The sequence below is a fragment of the Rutidosis leptorrhynchoides genome, chromosome 9 (genome assembly GCF_046630445.1).
Source record: "Rutidosis leptorrhynchoides isolate AG116_Rl617_1_P2 chromosome 9, CSIRO_AGI_Rlap_v1, whole genome shotgun sequence".
Taxonomy (NCBI): domain Eukaryota; kingdom Viridiplantae; phylum Streptophyta; class Magnoliopsida; order Asterales; family Asteraceae; genus Rutidosis; species Rutidosis leptorrhynchoides.
In genome coordinates, this window is record NC_092341.1 from 266879223 (window position 1) to 266898853 (window position 19631).

Consider the following 19631-nt stretch of genomic DNA (forward strand, 5'->3'; position numbering starts at 1 on the left):
TCATAATCAATTTTAGCATAAATACATCGAACCATATGATTTAATCACTAACCTATTAGTTATCAAAACTTATAAACTATAACATAAATCACATATAAAATATATATATATATATATATATATATATATATATATATATATATATATATATATATACGTACATACCTTGATTCTGGTCGCTTGATTAGAAAGACAATTAAACACATATGATCTTGATTAAAATCCATAATTAAATAAAATAATGATGGTGTGCTTGCTCATGCGTATGTATATGTAAGTGTGTGTGTTTTGTTACTAATTTATGAAATGAGTTCACAAATAACTTGAGAAGTAACCAAGTGGATATAAGACACATACACATACATGTGTATACACCTAACAAACCCGTGCACCACTTGTTACCATTTTAATTTTAATAGGTATTATATCCGTGATCTAAAACACAACGTACCTCGTTGAGCAGTCCTAACGAGGTCCAAATTACACAAACTAATATTTTCTGTGACCATCGTCACGAGCACATTCACAAGTTCACATAATAAATTATCAACTCATAATTTATTATTTCACTCCTTATAATTTAAATCATATAAATTACTCATAATTTAAATATCATATTTAAATCATAATAATAAAAATAACATAATATACCCATTTCGTCTAGGCCCATAACTAGGGTGTTACAAATCTATCCCCCTTAAAAGATTTCGTCCTCGAAATCTGGTCACGCTCGAACAAGGGAGTTTATTGGGTTAGTCACTATCACTAAAGTCACGGGTTCTCATCACAACCTCTATTTTCTAGTTCAAGTTCGAGTCCAAATGGTAAAACTCATTTACTCTAACTTATATAGTTAGTTAAATCACGGTCCCCGAGTTTCAAATTACAGTTTTCACAAACTCACTTAAGAATAATGGTCATATCAAACCCTTTGTCATTCGAAATCAAGCAGTGTCCCCGACAAAATGCAAATAATAACTAATTTGTTTTGACCATACAACGTCCAAGACAATGACATTTACCACCAAAGTCTTTCAACCAATCACTGGAGTCCACAAATTTCACGGTCAATTCATCACTTAAAGTCCAAAATCATGTACTTATGTCACTCAGTACCATCAAATTCACTTCCAAATCGTCCAATTAACACTTACTGATCTAAAGTCAAACCTAACTTAAGCTAAGAGACATAATATCTGGATCATTAATTACGCACTAGTCATAATATCTCGTTCTCACCACTCGCAAGAGTAATCTAAAACCGAAAATATGCCACTATCTAAAAACTGAATAAGTCCAATCCCGTCTAATTCCCAACCGAAAAAGTTAGAAGTCATTGGTCATTGTCAATTACAAACCATTTGTTTGAGATTATCAAAATAAATCATGTCAATCACTTTGTTCTATCATCAGTCTTATGGATTTTCACAAAAATGTTTTATATCAAGTCAAGGTTCACTCACTGAGATCACGAATTATCGTCAACAATTCATCACATCATTACCCAATACTGTCTAGATTACCGGTCAAACATTTTCATTTACCTCCAACTACAAAAAAATTAACTAATTTTACCCGTACAGTATTGCTAAGTCGACCCAGCTTACACTAAAATTATTCAGATTCGCTCAGACGTATCAATTCTCACCCAATAATTCTTTGACTAAATCATGAATCTGGTCAACTTAATCATTACATCACAATTCTTGTTAAAGAATAACCGTCATCATTTGGTCAGAATAGTCAACATTCCAAAAAGCACGAATAAAGTGTCAATTAAGTCTAATTCATCTACATCTCCTCCGACCCTTGAAACTTTTGTATGGTTTACCACAATGTATTTTCGTTGGCCAGACGTAATACATTGTCCCAAATCATACTTCATTCTGAGCATTTCGAAGCAAGATCCTAGTTGAGTCCATCAACCCATCACACTCTTATTTCTCTGGTCATTGATAGTTATAATCTAATAATAAGAAATACTTCCAAACACAAAGTTTCTAAATTAGTCATCTGATTACAACTATCACGATATATGAATGCATCTGTCACACTCACACAGTCCAAATCTACCCAACTAATCCACTTTGGCAAATACACTAGTAATTCCGACATTAGTATTATCCAAGTCTTCGATAGTCACACTGTCAACTGACGATGTCCCACCACATAAGTAAAATAAGATCGTATTCAAATCAAACCTTTCTATCCTAAGGAGATACTAGCCACAGTATCCTCAAACACGGTCTGACACTCACCATGGTCATAAGGTCAACACCCACCCGACACTCAGTTCTTAGTCAGGTCAAAAGCTATATGTAGCATATCCTATAGGAAACTTGAGGAAAGTGGACCACACCTACCTTCTAAGAACCACACAAAAGGTCACGTTAGGCCGCATAAGAAAGACAGTTCCTTAGGACAACTCTACGGGTTCTACACAACATGTCCAGTCTACAGATCTTACTAAGGCTCAACATAATCAAAATTGACATTAATCCTTAACCAAGTCAAGTTTCTTCTAACTTACAAGGAAACCAAATAAGGAGCGTCTCCCACACTTATAATTGGGGGTCACATCGGTCCACAAAAGTCAACAGTTTCTAAAGACAACACTACAAAGTTTTACTATCTCTTAATTAAGACAACACAGATGTTTTCGATCAACTCACTTCCTACAGGTCGTCACCAATTCATATGATCTTATGGAAGGAAAAATAAATCCTTAAGGTCTTACTATGATTTCATTCATCAAGACCAGTCACGTTTAATCATACCGTAGGGTCAACCTCATACATGACAAGCAAACCACACATAGGGCATCAACATACAGGGTTCAAATCCTTTAATAGAAGACAAGGAAAATACTACTTAATTTCAATATTGACGGGCTACTACGTGTGTCCCGTGGATCCATGGAAAGAACTGCAATTCTCATAAGTCTAATACATTCATATCAGACTTTACATATCACTTATATTTATTCGAGCATAACAGACATACGGTATCATATGTAGTACAAGCCAATAAATCTCACTAATCATGGCAAGCATATCTAACGCATCATGTCTGACTCACATGACATGGCAATCACAAAAGCATGACAACCAATCAAATGGAATAAATCCCAATAATGTTACTAGTAGCTTCAGACACAGCTGTTGTATTTCAAGCCGTCAAACCACTGGCTACTTCTACCTTATTAGGAAGAAGCAATCACGTCACAACTGGTCTTAGTCAAGTACAATATATAAGAAACATAGATATGCATTTGTTCACAATCAAATTGTACACTAATAATTACAACAATATAACAAGGACGTACCTTTTTAAATAAGAAGACATCTTCTTATCATTCAACACATCGATCTTACCCGCACCCCTAACCCCGCTGTAACACTAGTATCTCATCACTGAAGCGATCGTTATTGAAATTTGTTCCAGTTGTCACCATTCCATATCATATATTCTTTACTGGTCACACTCAATTCTGAATCATCCAACGGAGCTCTAACAATGTTGAGGGTCAATGGGGCATCTGCAGGATTTGATCGATCGGCATACCTATCTTATCACAACATCTCACACAAAAGCTTAGTAGATAATCCGTTAGTACTTATCACTAACCATAATTATCTAATCACATAACACCTACATTCATTTATCCCTTTCCCCCACGGGTATGTTTGACACAACTTAGGGTTTGGGAACATGACACTCACGTGTACATGCTGCCAAACCTATGCTCTGATACCAATTTATAACACCACACATTTTTTTTTATACACAGCGGAAGTAAGATTACGTTTATTAGATAATGTAAAACTCTGGCGTTAAGTGTTTACAGACCATATTATAAAATTATTTATAAAAGAACATCAGAGTTATCAAGCGTGTCAAACATCACTTCAATCCCTGTCACCCTATCCCAAAACATGATGTACGTCACCTGCAGGGAAAGAACACTGTGGGGGTATTAGCGCACCGCTAAGTGAATGGAATCTATCTAACAGACTAAGCATAAGTACCATCATGCATAACTTATGATAATCTGCTAATGTCCAACTAGCATAAAATAGCCACAACATCAATAACGACAATATGAGGATCGGCGGCTTGTACGAGCACACGACTCCTAGCTGATCGGGCTTGAGTCTACCGATAATCCTTCCTATCGAGTCAACTGTATAACCATCCAGATGCAACACATGCGTCCTTGCACGTTATACTGAACAAACCCTAGGACTTGGATCCAACCTGACCTAGCCTCGGTTGACCTCATACGAACCCTTACCTGACCTAGCCTCGGCGGGTTCCCAACCTGACCTAGCCTCGATTGGTGTCAAACACAGTGTGCACATAAATCACATAACATCATGCATACAACGAACTAGCATGGCAATTCTAATAACAATAGCATGGTAATCATTATACTACAAGATAACAGAGTAAACACAAGTAGCATAGTCTGCTACTTAAACTCTATCCGTAGATAGACTCACTCACCGATTACCAGCACAAGTACTCAGTGGTCTTATTTTACTGAGTCTTCACCTTTCTGTTTGTCACCTGAGAATCATCACAAATATCCCAAGTTAGTATTATAGCCAAGTATTAATACGAAACTTCACATTTTAATAGAAAACATTTGATTTACACAACAGACAAGGTTTTCTAGCACTACAGATTTCTCGAGCAGCACCAGGTTTTCGAGCACCATAAGGTTCTCGAGCACCAAAGGTTTTCGAGCACTGTTTTCGAGCACAACTATGTTTTCGAGCAATATAATGTTTTCGAGCAGCAGGTTCTCGAGCAGTATGAATTTCTCGAGCACTAGGGTTTTCGAGCACTGTTCTCGGGCATCACTTTTCGAGCACCTTCATCTTCATCAACAGCTCGCTGATGAAGGTGATTTCATGCCCAAAAACCCCGTTTTTACATGTTTTGGTCCAAATCAAGTACAAGGAAACATACCAAGTATGCATAAACACTTTTCTTATCTAAAATCACTAAGATTAAACACTTATACATAAGATTTAGGATCAAAGTACCAAAATCCCCAATTTATACAAACATGAACCCTAAAATTTTAATCACCATTTATACAAATTTAACACAAATCAAGCATACCCGAATTATACTTACATCATAACTAAACTACAATCATAATCAATTTTAGCATAAATACATCGAACCATATGATTTAATCACTAACCTATTAGTTATCAAAACTTATAAACTATAACATAAATCACATATAAATTATATATATATATATATATATATATATATATATATATATATATATATATATATATATATATATATATATATATATATATACGTACATACCTTGATTCTGGTCGCTTGATTAGAAAGACAATTAAACACATATGATCTTGATTAAAATCCATAATTAAATAAAATAATGATGGTGTGCTTGCTCATGCGTATGTATATGTAAGTGTGTGTGTTTTGTTACTAATTTATGAAATGAGTTCACAAATAACTTGAGAAGTAACCAGGTGGATATAAGACACATACACATACACGTGTATACACCTAACAAACTCGTGCACCACTTGTTACCATTTTAATTTTAATAGGTATTATATCCGTGATCTGAAACACAACGTACCTCGTTGAGCAGTCCTAACGAGGTCCAAATTACACAAACTAATATTTTCTGTGACCATCGTCACGAGCACATTCACAAGTTTACATAATAAATTATCAACTCATAATTTATTATTTCACTCCTTATAATTTAAATCATATAAATTACTCATAATTTAAATATCATATTTAAATCATAATAATAAAAATAACATAATATACCCATTTCGTCTAGGCCCATAACTAGGGTGTTACATAATGACTTATCAGCATCTATTATATTTGATACTGGTGCCGATAAAAGTTACATGTGTAGAGACTTTTACGCTAAATTGAATTGTTCATCATTACCTCTAGATGCTAAGTACATGATTGAGTTAGCTAATGGTAAACTAATTAAAGCCGATAAAATTTGCCATGATTGTAAAATAAAGTTAGGCGGAGAAATATTTAAAATTGATTTAATACCCGTAGAATTAGGAAGTTTTGTTGTAATAGTCGGCATGGACTGGATGTCCAAAATAGGAGTTGAGGTTGTGTGTGTTAAGAAGGCAATTCGCATTCCTCGTAAGGATAAAACGGCAGTAATGATATATGGAGAGAAGGGTAACTCAAAGCTAAAACTCATTAGCTGCTTGAAAGTCCAAAAGTGCTTGAAGAAAGGATGATATGCTATCCTAGCACATGTTAATAAAGTCGAAACGAAGGAAAAATAGAAGAGCATCAACGACGTGCATGTGGCAAGAGATTTTCCTGAAGTCTTTTCGGAAGAGTTGCCTGGATTACCTCCATTTAGATCTGTAGAATTTCAAATAGATCTAGTACCAGGAGCTGCACCAGTGGCTCGTACTCCATACAGACTTGCACCGTCTGAGATGAAAGAGTTACAAAGCCAGTTACAAGAATTACTGGACCGTGGATTCATTCGACCGAGCACTTCACCGTGGGGAGCTCCGATTTTATTCATCAAGAAGAAAGATGGATCCTTCCGAATGTGTATAGATTATCGCGAATTAAACAAGTTAACTATCAAGAATCTGTACCCATTACCGAGAATTGATGACTTGTTTGATCAGCTGCAAGGATCACGTGTTTACTCCAAAATCGATCTAAGATCGGGATATCATCAGTTGCGTGTCAAAGAAAAAGATATTCCAAAAACCGCATTTCGGACACGCTACGGTCATTATGAATTTTTAGTCATGCCGTTCCGGCTGACAAACGCACCATCTGTATTCATGGACCTCATGAATCGGGTATACAGTCCGTATTTGAATAAGTTTATTATCGTCTTTCTTGATGATATTCTTATTTATTCCAAAAATGAATAAGAACATGAGCAACATTTAAGGTTGGTGCTGGAACTGTTGAAGAAAGAACAGTTATACGCAAAGTTTTTTAAGTGCGCCTTTTGGTTAAAGGAAGTAAAATTCCTTGGTCACATCGTGAGCAGTCAAGGAATTCAGGTCGATCCTGCAAAGGTTGAAGCCATTGAAAAATGGAAAACCCCAAAGACTCCGACGTAAATACGCCAATTTTTGGGTCTTGCTAGCTGTTACTGAAGGTTTATTCAAGATTTTTCCCAGATAGCCAAACCATTGACAGCATTAACACATAAAGGGAAGAAGTACGAATGGACTTCTGAGCAGGAAGCCGCATTTCAATTATTGAAGAAGAAGTTGACTACATCGCCTATTCTATCATTACCTGAAGGAAACGATGATTTTGTAATTTATTGTGACGCTTCGCGACAAGGTTTTGGTTGTGTCCTCATGCAACGAAATAAGGTTATTACATATGCATCCTGACAACTGAAGATTCATGAACAAAATTATACGACTCATGATCTAGAATTGGGAGCAGTGGTGTTTGCATTAAAGATTTGGAGACACTACTTGTACGGGGTTAAATGTACTGTGTATACCGACCATAAAAGCCTTCAACATATCTTCAACCAAAAACAACTGAACATGAGGCAACGTAGATGGGTCGAGCTGATAAACGACTATGATTGTGAAATTCACTATCATCCCGGAAAAGCAAATGTAGTAGCAGATGCTTTAAGCAGGAAGGAAAGAGAGCCGATTCGAGTACGGGCAATGAATATGAAGATTCATACAAACCTGACTACACAAATAAAGGAGGCTCAACGAGGAGCTCTTACTGAAGAAAACTTTGGAAATGAGATGCTCAAGGGTTTAGTCAAGCAACTTGAGATACGAGAAGACGGAACCCGGTATTTTAATGGACGTATTTGGGTACCGAAGTTTAAAGGGTTAAGAAAATTGGTTTTGGATGAGGCACATAAGACGAGATACTCAATACATCCCGGAGCTGGAAAGATGTATCAAGATCTTAAGGCACACTTTTGGTGGCCAAATTTGAAAGCTGATATTGCAACGTACATCGGAGAATGTTTGACTTGCTCCAAAGTCAAGGCAGAACATCAGAAACCGTCAGGTCTGCTTCAACAACCAGAAATCTCTGAATGGAAATGGGAATGTATTACTATGGATTTCATCACGAAGCTACCAAAGACTGCATGGGGTTATGACACCATTTGGGTAATTGTCGATCGTCTCACCAAATCTGCACATTTCCTACCTATGAAGGAAATGGATACGATGGAGAAATTAGTACGATTATACATGAAGGAAGTTGTTTCAAGACATGGAGTACCTATCTCCATTATATCCGATCGCGACAGTCGGTTTACGTCAAGGTTTTGGCAATCACTACATGAATCTCTAGGGACTCGTCAGGATATGAGCACTGCATATCATCCTCAGACCGATGGGCAAAGTGAAAGGACCATTCAGACTCTTGAAGACATTCTTAGAGCATGTGTGATCGATTTCAGAAATGGATGGGATAAATATTTACCATTGGCAGAATTCTCGTATAACAACAGTTATCATACGAGTATTAATGTTGCACCATTCGAAGCACTTTATGGAAGAAAGTGTAGATCCCCTATCTGTTGGAACGAAGTAGGTGACAGACAACTGACTGGTCCCGAGATCATACAGGAGACTACTGAAAAGATTGTGCAAATCAAGGAGAGATTGAAGACCGCCCAAAGTCGTCAAAAGAGCTATGCTGATGTTCAAAGGAAGCCGTTAGAATTTCAGGTTGATGACATGGTTATGTTAAAGGTGTCACCTTGGAAAGGTGTGATACGCTTTGGTAAGAGGGGTAAATTGAACCCAATATACGTAGGACCATTCAAGATCATCGAACGTATTGGACCGATGGCTTATCGACTTAAGCTACCACAACAACTTGCTGGAGTACACAATACCTTTCACATCTCGAACCTAAGGAAATGTCTTGCAAAAGAAGACCTCACTGTTCCTCTTGAAGAAATCCAAATCGATGAGAAACTGCATTTTATAGAAGAGCCTGTCGAAATCATGGATCGTGAAGTCAAACGGCTCAAGCAAAGCAACATACCTATAGTTAGGGTTCGTTGGAATGCTCGAAGAGGTCCTGAGTTCACTTGGGAAAGAGAAGACCAGATGAAACAGAAATATCCACAGCTGTTTACAAACACCGCCCATTGAATAGGTATTATTTCAAATTTCGGGACGAAATTTCTTTAACAGGATAGGTACTGTCATGACCCAGATTTTTCCATGATTATATATTGAACAATATTAATATTTACATGATTAAATGTTTCCAACATATTAAGCAATCAAACTTTTTAAGACTTGATTAATTGAAATGAATTTTATGTAAACGTGTGACCACCCAACTTGTCCGATGATTCACGAACGTTATAACTTGTAAATAACATGATAATATATATATGAACTTATATATATATTTAACATGATGAAATGATAATTAAGTATCTCATTAATTATATTAACAATGAACTATATACATAAAATGAGACTACTAACTTAAGGATTTCTAAACGATATATATACGTAACGATTATCGTTGTAATAACGTCTTAATATTTATATATCGTATTAAGATATATTAACACACTATGTTATCATGATAATATAACAACTTAACATCCCATTAGATATAATAACAATGAGATTAATTACATTTAACAAGGTCGTTAACTTAAAGGTTTAGAAACAACACTTACATGTAACGACTAACGATGATTTAACGACTCAGTTAATATATATATATATATATATATATATATATATATATATATATATATATATAGTGTATTAAGATGTATTAATACACATTTAAAGGACTTCAATACATATATCAAAACACTCTCACTTAACAAAAATAATCACAATTGTATTCCCATTTGTTTTCATCAAGAATTCTACTCGTATTCGCTCGGTATTTGCACTCGTATTATACCCAGCTTCTAGATGTATTTACTATTGGTATATACCAATAAAAATCTGCTCCTTAGCAGCCTTAAATGATTAAGGAACATGTGGAACCAACCATTTATCAAGTAGCATGAATTATTTAGCAAGAAAACAAAATTAGGAATCTTTTCTTTCTTTATAAACTAAAAACGTTTTTATGCATACACACCATTTCTTCATTCCATTTTCTCATACTTACACTCCCAATTCTCTCTCAAAATACTCATAACTTCATACTTGATCATCTTCAAGTATTTTCCCCATCATTTAGCTTCAATTACAAGCTTTAATCAACATAAAAACAACCTAGAATCAAGAAGTTGCAAGATTACTTTCAATCTTTTTAATCCAATCCAACAACTCATCAAAGATCAAAAACTTTCATCTAATATCAGTAACTTTTCATTCTTAATCAAGGTAATAATCATATCCAAGCTTTGGTTTAATTCCTATAAACATAACTACCTTAAATCAAGTAGTAATCTTACTTGAACTTGTTTTCGTGTCATGATTCTGCTTCAAGAACTTCCAAGCCATCAAAGATCCTTTGAAGATCAAGTTATTTTCTCATCATTTCCAGTAGGTTTACCTACTATACTTGAGGTAGTAATGATGTTCATAACATCATTCAATTCATATATATATAACTATCTTATTCGAAGATTTAAACTTGTAATCACTAGAACATAGTTTAGTTAATTCTAAACTTGTTCGCAAACAAAGTTAATCCTTCTAACATAACTTTTAAAATTCACTAAACACATGTTCTATATCTATATGATATTCTAACTTAATGATTTAAAACCTGTAAACACGAAGAACACCGTAAAATCGGACATACTCCGTCGTAGTAAAACCGGGGGCTGTTTTGGGTTGGATAATTAAAAACTATGATAAACTTTGATTTAAAAGTTGTTCTTCTGAGAAAATGATATTTCTTATGAACATGAAACTATATCCAAAAATCATGGTTAAACTCAAAGTGGAAGTATATTTTTCAAAATGGTCATCAAGATGTCGTTTTTCGACGGAAATGACTCCCTCTTTCAAATATGACTTGTAACCTGTAACTCCGACTATAAACCACTACTTTTTCAGTTTAGTTCTAAATACTAAAGTTCATTATGAAACCATAGCAATTTGATTCACTTTAAACGGAGTTGTAATGAATATTTGGCGAGCAAAACAAAATCTGCTAAAATTAACGTTGTATGGACGAAATTTATATTGTAAAAACTATATTAACCATATCCTTTCTAACTTTTCCTATATATATTTGGACATGTTATCATTAGTATAACAAAATATTATAATCTTAGTTAATTCTGAGATTGTATATATATATAATAATCTTGGTACATTCCATGACAATAAGTATACAATACGTTTTTGATAAATCCTAAGACAATAAGTATACAATACGTTTTGATAAATCCTAAAACAATAAGTATACAATACGTTTTGATAAATTCTAAGACAATACGTATACAATACATCTCTGGGTTGATGCAAAGACAATACGTATACAATACGTCGTGGGGGTAATTCTAAGATTATATATATACCAATTATTGGACTGTTGGACATTTCAGACTATTTTGGACTACTAACAAAGGACTACTAACATAAAAGTGTTAAAAATTATTATATAAGTATTCTATGAACTTGTTTTATTTTATTCACATGTCGTATTATTATCTGAATCATTATTATTGTTATAAGTTCGTGAATCCAAGGACGACGACCATATTTTTAATAAGTGAAAACTTATTATTAATATACTTTTACTACCGTGAGTATATAGTCCCATTTTTAAACTCTAAAAATATTTTGGGATGAGAATACATGCATTTTATGTTTTACGCCATGGACGCAAGTACTTAAAATATATTCTACGTTGAGTTGTACCACATTGCATATCTTCCCTAATAGCTTGGTAACTAATATTTATATGTTGTAAGAACATGTAAGCGCGAATCCTATTGATAGATCTATCGGGTTTGACAACCCCAATCGGGCTAGTCGCTCTAGTATCGTAAACGGTTGCATAGTACTTCGTTTTTACTACACTTGATACAGTGTAGGGAGATTTCATAATAAAGGGAATATGCTACATTTATGGTTAAGTATGGTTACCGAAGCGCTCAACAACTTATAAAATATCTTTATTGAAATATTTATAACTATGAAATCTCGTGGTCTATATTTATATCGATGCTAGCTTTAAACCTATATATCTCACCAACCTTTGTGCTGACTGTTTAAGCATGTTTATTCTCAGGTTCTTAAGAAAGTCTTCCGCTGTTGCATTATCTGAGCAATCTGTGCATGGAGTCTCATGCTTTTGTTTAAATGAAGTGTTGCATTCAATAAAACCTTTGTCATGTATTATATTCGACTGTTATGTCACGTGTGTAGTATTTGGAAACCGATGTATTATGGGGATTATTTCTTAAATAATCGCCCACTTGTTTAAAACATGCATTATGTATAATAAGGGTGTGTCTTTTTATGAAACGAATGCAATATTTTCTAAAATGTATCATATAGAGGTCAAATACCTCGCTATGGGACCAATGAATAACGTACCGCATTTATAGTAATATGGACGAGTCGTTTCACATAAACATGAAAACTAGTATATATGTCATAAATTCTTCGTGTTTTGAACTTAGACGAGAACTTTTGAACCGCAAGTACATTAGCTTTAGCCTAACAATCAAATATGTAACTTCAAACAACTGATTCTTCGTACGAGTCGTTATAGAGAATACTCACTTATTTCATTCCTAACATATATATTATACCAAAGTACCGAACATTAGCCTTACAACAGCCACCCAAGTAACACTCTGTTGAACTACGAGAACTAACATAGTCACCATGTCTTTTCATTTATTTGTACCCACCCAACTAACACTCTGTTGAGCTACGGGAACTGACATAGTCACGATGTCTTTTCATTTATTTGTACCCACCAACATATCATAAAAAGCTAGCTTTCTTCCATGCGTGAGAGGATTAACAATAATCATAAAATAGATGGTGGTGAAAATAATAATGTGACGTTATCACGTCTATCTCAAGGTTTTAATTTTTTTCATGCGTCTTTAACCGTGCTCCCGTGAGTAATCACATCAAGAATGTATGTGGTGAAATATTGTGACATAACCAAGCCACGATATACAAATAAAGAAAATGAGCTTGATTAGGAAAATATAATTAGAATTATTTTTAGATTGAAAGAGTAAGTGTGAATTTTCTCAATATATATATATATATATATATATATATATATATATATATATATATATATATATATATATATATATATATATATATATATATATATATTATATATATATATCTTGAAACGAGACAACTTCATTTGGTTGAGAAAAAAAGTGTTACTCGTATTTTTGAAAGAAGAACTACATGGACATTTTTTTATTTATTTTGAGTGTGTTTAGCCGACAAACTTATAACACCTTATGAAAGTTTATAGGAATTTGAATTTATGATTTTAATAAGTTACAAGTCATAAACTTAATTTGGCGTCAATAAAAAGTAGAGTTAATAATAAAAAGAAGCTTTAGAAAAAGAAATTTGTGAAACTAGCTTTTTAAAATATGTAGAGCTTATGAGAAATAATTGTAGTAATATATCCTTTATTATATTAGTTTTCATTTTATATATGAGTCCTTTTAAATTATTTCACAAGTATAAGCTCTAACTCCAATTACTTTACTAAACACTTATAAAAAATAATAAGCTCCAGCTCGACTCATAAGCTCTAGCTCCAGCTAATTTTTTCAAAACACACCCGTTATAAATAAAATTTATTAAAATACTTAGTAGGTAAATCACATTTTATAGCTTTTTTTTAACGACAATATTGACATCATCCAGAGGGGACTTAACCATCTTCGCGATCATTTGCCACCCACACACACGTTAGGAGAAAACCCATATCGCAACAACCCTCGCAATACGGTTGAAGGTTGAGAAAACCTCATTCGAGAAGCTAATTGCTGACAATACCAATTAAATTTCAGCCATTGAGATCGACCATGTGCCTACTCGTTGAGGACAAACGGACCACCCCTTGCATACCACTCAGACTATACTCCGGTGATAATCACGTTTTACAAATATTAGCCAATTAAATCTTTTTATGGTTAAAAAACATTATAACTAAAAATTATGTTGTTACTGAAGTCAAATTTGATACTCATACTTTTTGTGACGATATTATGACTTCAATTACTTTGATACTTTAGAAGGTTAATTTTAAGAAATATAAGGGTACATTTGATAAAACTGAATGATTTAATGATAAATGGTTCAGCATCTGAATGATTCAAAGTTTCTGAATAAAGTTTGTTCTGAATGAAAATAAGCTGTTTGATAATCATTTTGAATGAACGATATTAATTGACTAAAATTACCTTAATAACGTGTTAAATGAATAAAAAATTCAATATTCACGTTGGTAATGTTATGGCTATAATTTGAGGAGAATATCAGTAAAATTTTAAGCTCTTAATGGTTAAGAGAGTGTTTTAGCTCTGAATGGTTCACCATTGAATTCTGAAACATTCAGCACAATATGTCATTCAGAGGCTAGAAACAAACACATGGGTCAGCATTCAGCGCTGAATTATTTTATTAAGAGGCAAGCACCATAACTTTAAGTTATTTTAATTTAATTTTTATTTTTAATATTATTTATCATTTATCATTTTTTAATTTTAATTATAATAATCAAAAGCTCGTAGCTAAAATCGTTCGTAACTCACCGTTAGTCTGCACCTAACCAAAAGAGGGCCAAACAAAACCCTAATCGTAAACCCTACCCACCCACCGCCATGTCCGGAAGAGAAGACAGCGATTCCGAAGCTCCTGAAGAATTCACCGCCAAACAGGTTCACCACCCCTCTCTTCACTATCTACTAATCAACCATAAAAATTTCATAATTTTATCTGATTTTTGAATTAAACTGCATTCTTTGATACACAGGCAATACAAAAGGACGAAGAAATAAACACGATTCAGAAGCAAAATAAGGCCAGGTATATCTCAATCAATTTGATACTTAAATTTGTTAGCTTTCGCTAATTTTAGTGATACATACAACTGCACTTATGAATTGAGGATTAAAATGCTATACTTTCATACTGTTATTCTAGTTCAAAATAGGGCCAGGTATATCTCAATTGTTTTCGTTAATTTTGGTGATACATACAACTTCATTTATGAATTGAGGATTAAAATGCTAGCCTTCATACCATGGTTGCAAAATTCGCTATTCGGGGATTAATCGGTCGGGACTTTGGAAGGAGTAATCCGCAATTCGGGGACTAATCGGGGATTAATCGGATTGTATTGTATACATTTAAATATTAAATTTGAAATATTATATGTGTAAATAACTAAATATAGAAGAAAACCATAAATATAAACATAAACTTTAACGTAATTGTCTAAAATTGTTCATTTTGTTCAAAAACTCTAAAGTTTTAGTTTAAATTCATGTTAAGATGTTGACCAATTTTGACTTTGACCGACTTTGATTACCAAATTTTATTTTGACCCATCAATCAACGTTGACCGATTAATTAAACGGATTTTGAAAAATCTTAACGGATTGCTCTTAAAATTGAGTAATAGGTAATAGGCGAGTAAACGGGTTTTTTACAACACTGTTTCATACTGTTTTTCTAGCTTAAGCTTTATTTTGCTTGGTACATAACTTGTGATATTTAAGCTCACCTAAAAGATCAAAGTTTTTTATATATGGTTGATTAGGTTAGCAGTCTAGCATACTTTAATCAAGTATAAATGTTGTAGACTGTGAACATAACATTTACTGAAATAAGTTATTTGCTTCATCTAGGGTTTTGCGTGAAGTGAAAGAACGTCGTAGAAAATGGGCTGAAAAGTTAACGCCACGTCAACCTCGTTTGAATAAAAGCATTCAAGATGCAGACGACATCGAAGCCCCAACCGAGGCTCCAGAGAAAAAAGGAATGCTTCCAGATGATATTGTGAAATTTCTTGCAGCTAATGAGAAGTATTTATTCTATACCGATTTCCAACTTATTTTTAATTATTCTATAAGTTTAACACTTTAAGATAAAATCGATGTTAACAAGCGAAATTGTATCTTTTTCTACAGGAAGGTGTTTTCATCAGACTCGGAGGAAGAAAAATCTGAGAAAAAACCAAGAAAGAAGAAATCCAAAAACTCAGGGTAATTTGTTTGCAACCATTTGAATATCTGTGAATAAACAATATTAATTTATTAACTAATTTGTTTATTTTTTAAACAGGATGGAACCGGTTATTCTGAAGGAAATACCGCCTCCTCCATGCGTACAAAACTCGTTGGAGTTTTTAAAGAAAAGAAAGATGCAAGTTCCTAGATCATCTGCAGTTCTTGACAACTCGAGCCAAGCACTGCGTTTTCTTTCGGGATCTGGTTTGTTAAAATGAATGATAGAGATTTGTTTAAGGTAATATCTAAGCAAACTTATATTATTCCTTAGAATCTTAAGTAACAACTATACTCTGATACAAATGAGCAAATTTTTTTTTTATTCCTGTCTTCATAATATTGCATACTTTGTTGTCTTGTAGCCTCTTATATTTGTTTAATTTAATGGTTGAAATACTCGTCAAGGTTGACTATAATTGACTTCCTTGAACTGTCAAACCCATGAGCGTTGGTAATGTTTGTAACAGCTGAGCAGTACAAAATGGGTCAAAACTTTATACTCAACCTGGACATTAAACATGAAGAATGGAAGAATTAGGTTAAACATGAAATAAGCATGCTTTTGGCTGTCGTTTGATACAATAGACTTTATTTAGAAGCTTGTTAAGACTTGTGCGCTTTTAGCAGTTTTAAATCGTTTTGACACATTCAGTCATTTTTAGCTTAATTTTCTAGTTTCCTATCAGTATGATATTATCTGATTGACATGACTTTACATGTTTAGGTATATAACTGTATGCAAGTTAGTTTAACAAAGTCTTACATGTTTTTAATACCGTAATTGCATATTACAGTACATATTATATATGTGGTTTGATCAGGTAACGCCTATTTATAAGTTGTGTTGCTAGTATCCTCTCTATTATACATATATAAACAGGGCTGAAAATTATTGTGTGCCATTCTAATTACTTAAAATGACTATTTTCTCCATTGACTTTGACTTTCCCTACGGGACGGTAATTTGTTCTGTGACTCCGTCCTACTATAACATAACCCGTTAATCCGCTGCGGTGATGGCGGCGGCAACTGGTGGTTGTTAATCGGCCATGGTTGTGAACACATTCTCCATATATTTACAGACTTGTCCAAACTACCACTATATAATATACACGTATTTCCACCATCGTTGCATTTCGTTTCATGCCGCTCCTCCTCCACCGCCAAACACTTCACGGGACCCGTATGTCCGTTTAAAACATACAAACACCTGTGGGCCCCACTCTCGACTCTTTGCCATGCACATATATTTCTATCAGCCGAACCCGTGAACACCATGTTTCCTAACGCCGCTAGGCATAAAACCGCTAGTTTATGTCCTCTTAAAACTCCACCATGGATTAACTTCTCGTGTTCCCAAAAATGCACGATTCCGTCTGAACAACCGGCGTAAATCACCATAGATGACGGATCAACCGCTAATGACGTCACCGCAAACTCTTGTTTTAGTAAAGAGTGCGTGAAGTAATGCTTTGTTCGTTTCCCTTGTGACTCTTTACGCCATACTTTTAACGTCCCGTCAGCAGCGCCTGAAAATACTAAACCGTGAAACCCCGCAACGACAGTGTTAATGACATCATCATGAGCCGAAATTGATTCCAAACATTTGAAATCCGATACTCGCCAAACTTTCATCGTTTTGTCCCATGATCCCGAATATAAAAGTGTTTGATCGTCGTTTAAACTAAGGCTTGAAATCGCGTCGAAATGTTTGATCCAAATCCCACTATGTGATCTCCTAACCTCCGTATAGTTCCTAGGTTTTATTGATTTCTTAAAAACCGCCTTGAAATTTGGTAAAGTTCCGATCTTTTTATGAATTTTAGGGTTCTTTCTTGACGCTTTCCAAACCCTAATTTTCCCGTCTTGATGACCGGTAAATATTTTCTCATCCGAAATCACAATCGCTTTAACTAATCCGCTATGTGATTTGAATCCCGAATATTCAATTTGGTGCTTCCAAATACGAATGTTCTTACTTGAAGATCCCGTATACAACATATCTCCCGAAGCTGCTAATGAATATATATGACCTTCTTCGCGAACAAGGGAAGACATTAATCCAACGTAATTAGAATTATCGATTGAAGCGGGCCCACGTTGTTCTATGTATGATGTCCATGGTGATTTAGACAATGGTGACGTTTGAGCTGAACTTGTTATACGATCAAATCGAGCTGGTCTGTATGAATCCCATTGAGAACCTTCATCAAATAAGGAATCGGTATCGGATAAAGGTGGTGGCGGATCTGGGTTTTTTGGAGGCAAATTCCAATAGTTTTCGGTATGTTGCGGTTCCTCAACAGCATCGTAAAAATGTTCCTGGTCATCATTGTACACATGATCCTTCTTTTTCATCGATTTTCGAGAAATCAACCAATTAATCTGCAAGATTCTTCGCAATGTGTTCTTCATCTTTGCGTTTTTGGGGTTTTTGTAGTTGTCGTTTTTGGTTCTTCCTCTCGTACAAGATCGATTGATGGAATTCTGGGTCTGTTTTTACAGAATTCTTATGGATTCTTGTAATTGGAGAGGAAGAAGAAACCTAATTTCACAAATCAAAAACCTAATACAGGTATGCATATGTTTTATTAATAGTGAAATATTTTCTAGATATTTCAAGTTTTAAAAAGATTTACAATCTAAACTCTTATCGATTAAATAAATAGTTATTTATCATTGATGAGATTAATTAAAAGGTTGTTTAACAACTTTTTGTGTGCGTTTGTTTTTATTAAACGGTTATAATGGGTTAAACCGGTTATAATGATTAATTACCCGATTAGGCAATGTATTTGTAGTTTTGTACGAATGAATACTCCCTCCGTTCCGTTTTTATTATTGTCCCAATGCAAATTATGTTGGATTTATAAGATAGATGAATAGATGATTTTTTTTTTCTTTGCGAAAAAACGAAAACTTTATAACAAAACTTTTCTCAGAAAGAGAAAATAGAAACAAGATACATGAATCGAACACGGACAAGGCTCGAAAACAGAAAACAAACCATGTTTAAACTAACTAAACCCGAGCCTCGCCGAGAGCCAACAAACAAACGACAAACTAACTACAGCAAAGAAAAGCACGAATGTATAAAAGCAGAACTAACATCGAAAACAACTACTGACTAAACAGACAAAACGAAACACCACTAACCGGTGGCTTCATTGCCGCTGATGTTGGCGTCGATGTCATTGCCCGCACTGGCCTTGTAAGAAAAGGTCGCACCGCTTCCGGTCCCGTCACCTATGTAATTATCCGACGGAGGAGGACTAAAATCGCGTTTTTTAAACTCCTCGAAAAAACCCCCTTTTCCTAACGAACGTCCCGAACCCGAGCCCACGTAAGACACATGCAAGACCCGTCCATTTGAGCATCT

The 19631-nt window shown here is 34.3% G+C and overlaps 2 protein-coding genes across 2 annotated transcripts; one reads left to right on the forward strand and one right to left on the reverse strand.

Annotated features, from left to right (window-relative positions):
* The first annotated feature begins 14766 nt into the window (after positions 1–14766).
* On the forward strand, positions 14767–16662 carry LOC139866797 (uncharacterized). The gene is made up of 5 exons (XM_071855086.1): positions 14767–14899; positions 14995–15047; positions 15872–16048; positions 16154–16228; positions 16308–16662. The coding sequence occupies exons 1-5, from the start codon at positions 14843–14845 to the stop codon at positions 16468–16470; spliced, it is 525 nt and encodes a 174-aa protein (XP_071711187.1). The 5' UTR covers positions 14767–14842; the 3' UTR covers positions 16471–16662.
* A 511-nt stretch (positions 16663–17173) lies between these two features.
* On the reverse strand, positions 17174–18667 carry LOC139868745 (protein JINGUBANG-like). The gene has a single exon (XM_071857085.1). It carries the CDS (start codon positions 18665–18667, stop codon positions 17174–17176), a length of 1494 nt encoding a protein of 497 aa, XP_071713186.1.
* Between the last annotated feature and the right edge of the window lie 964 nt (positions 18668–19631).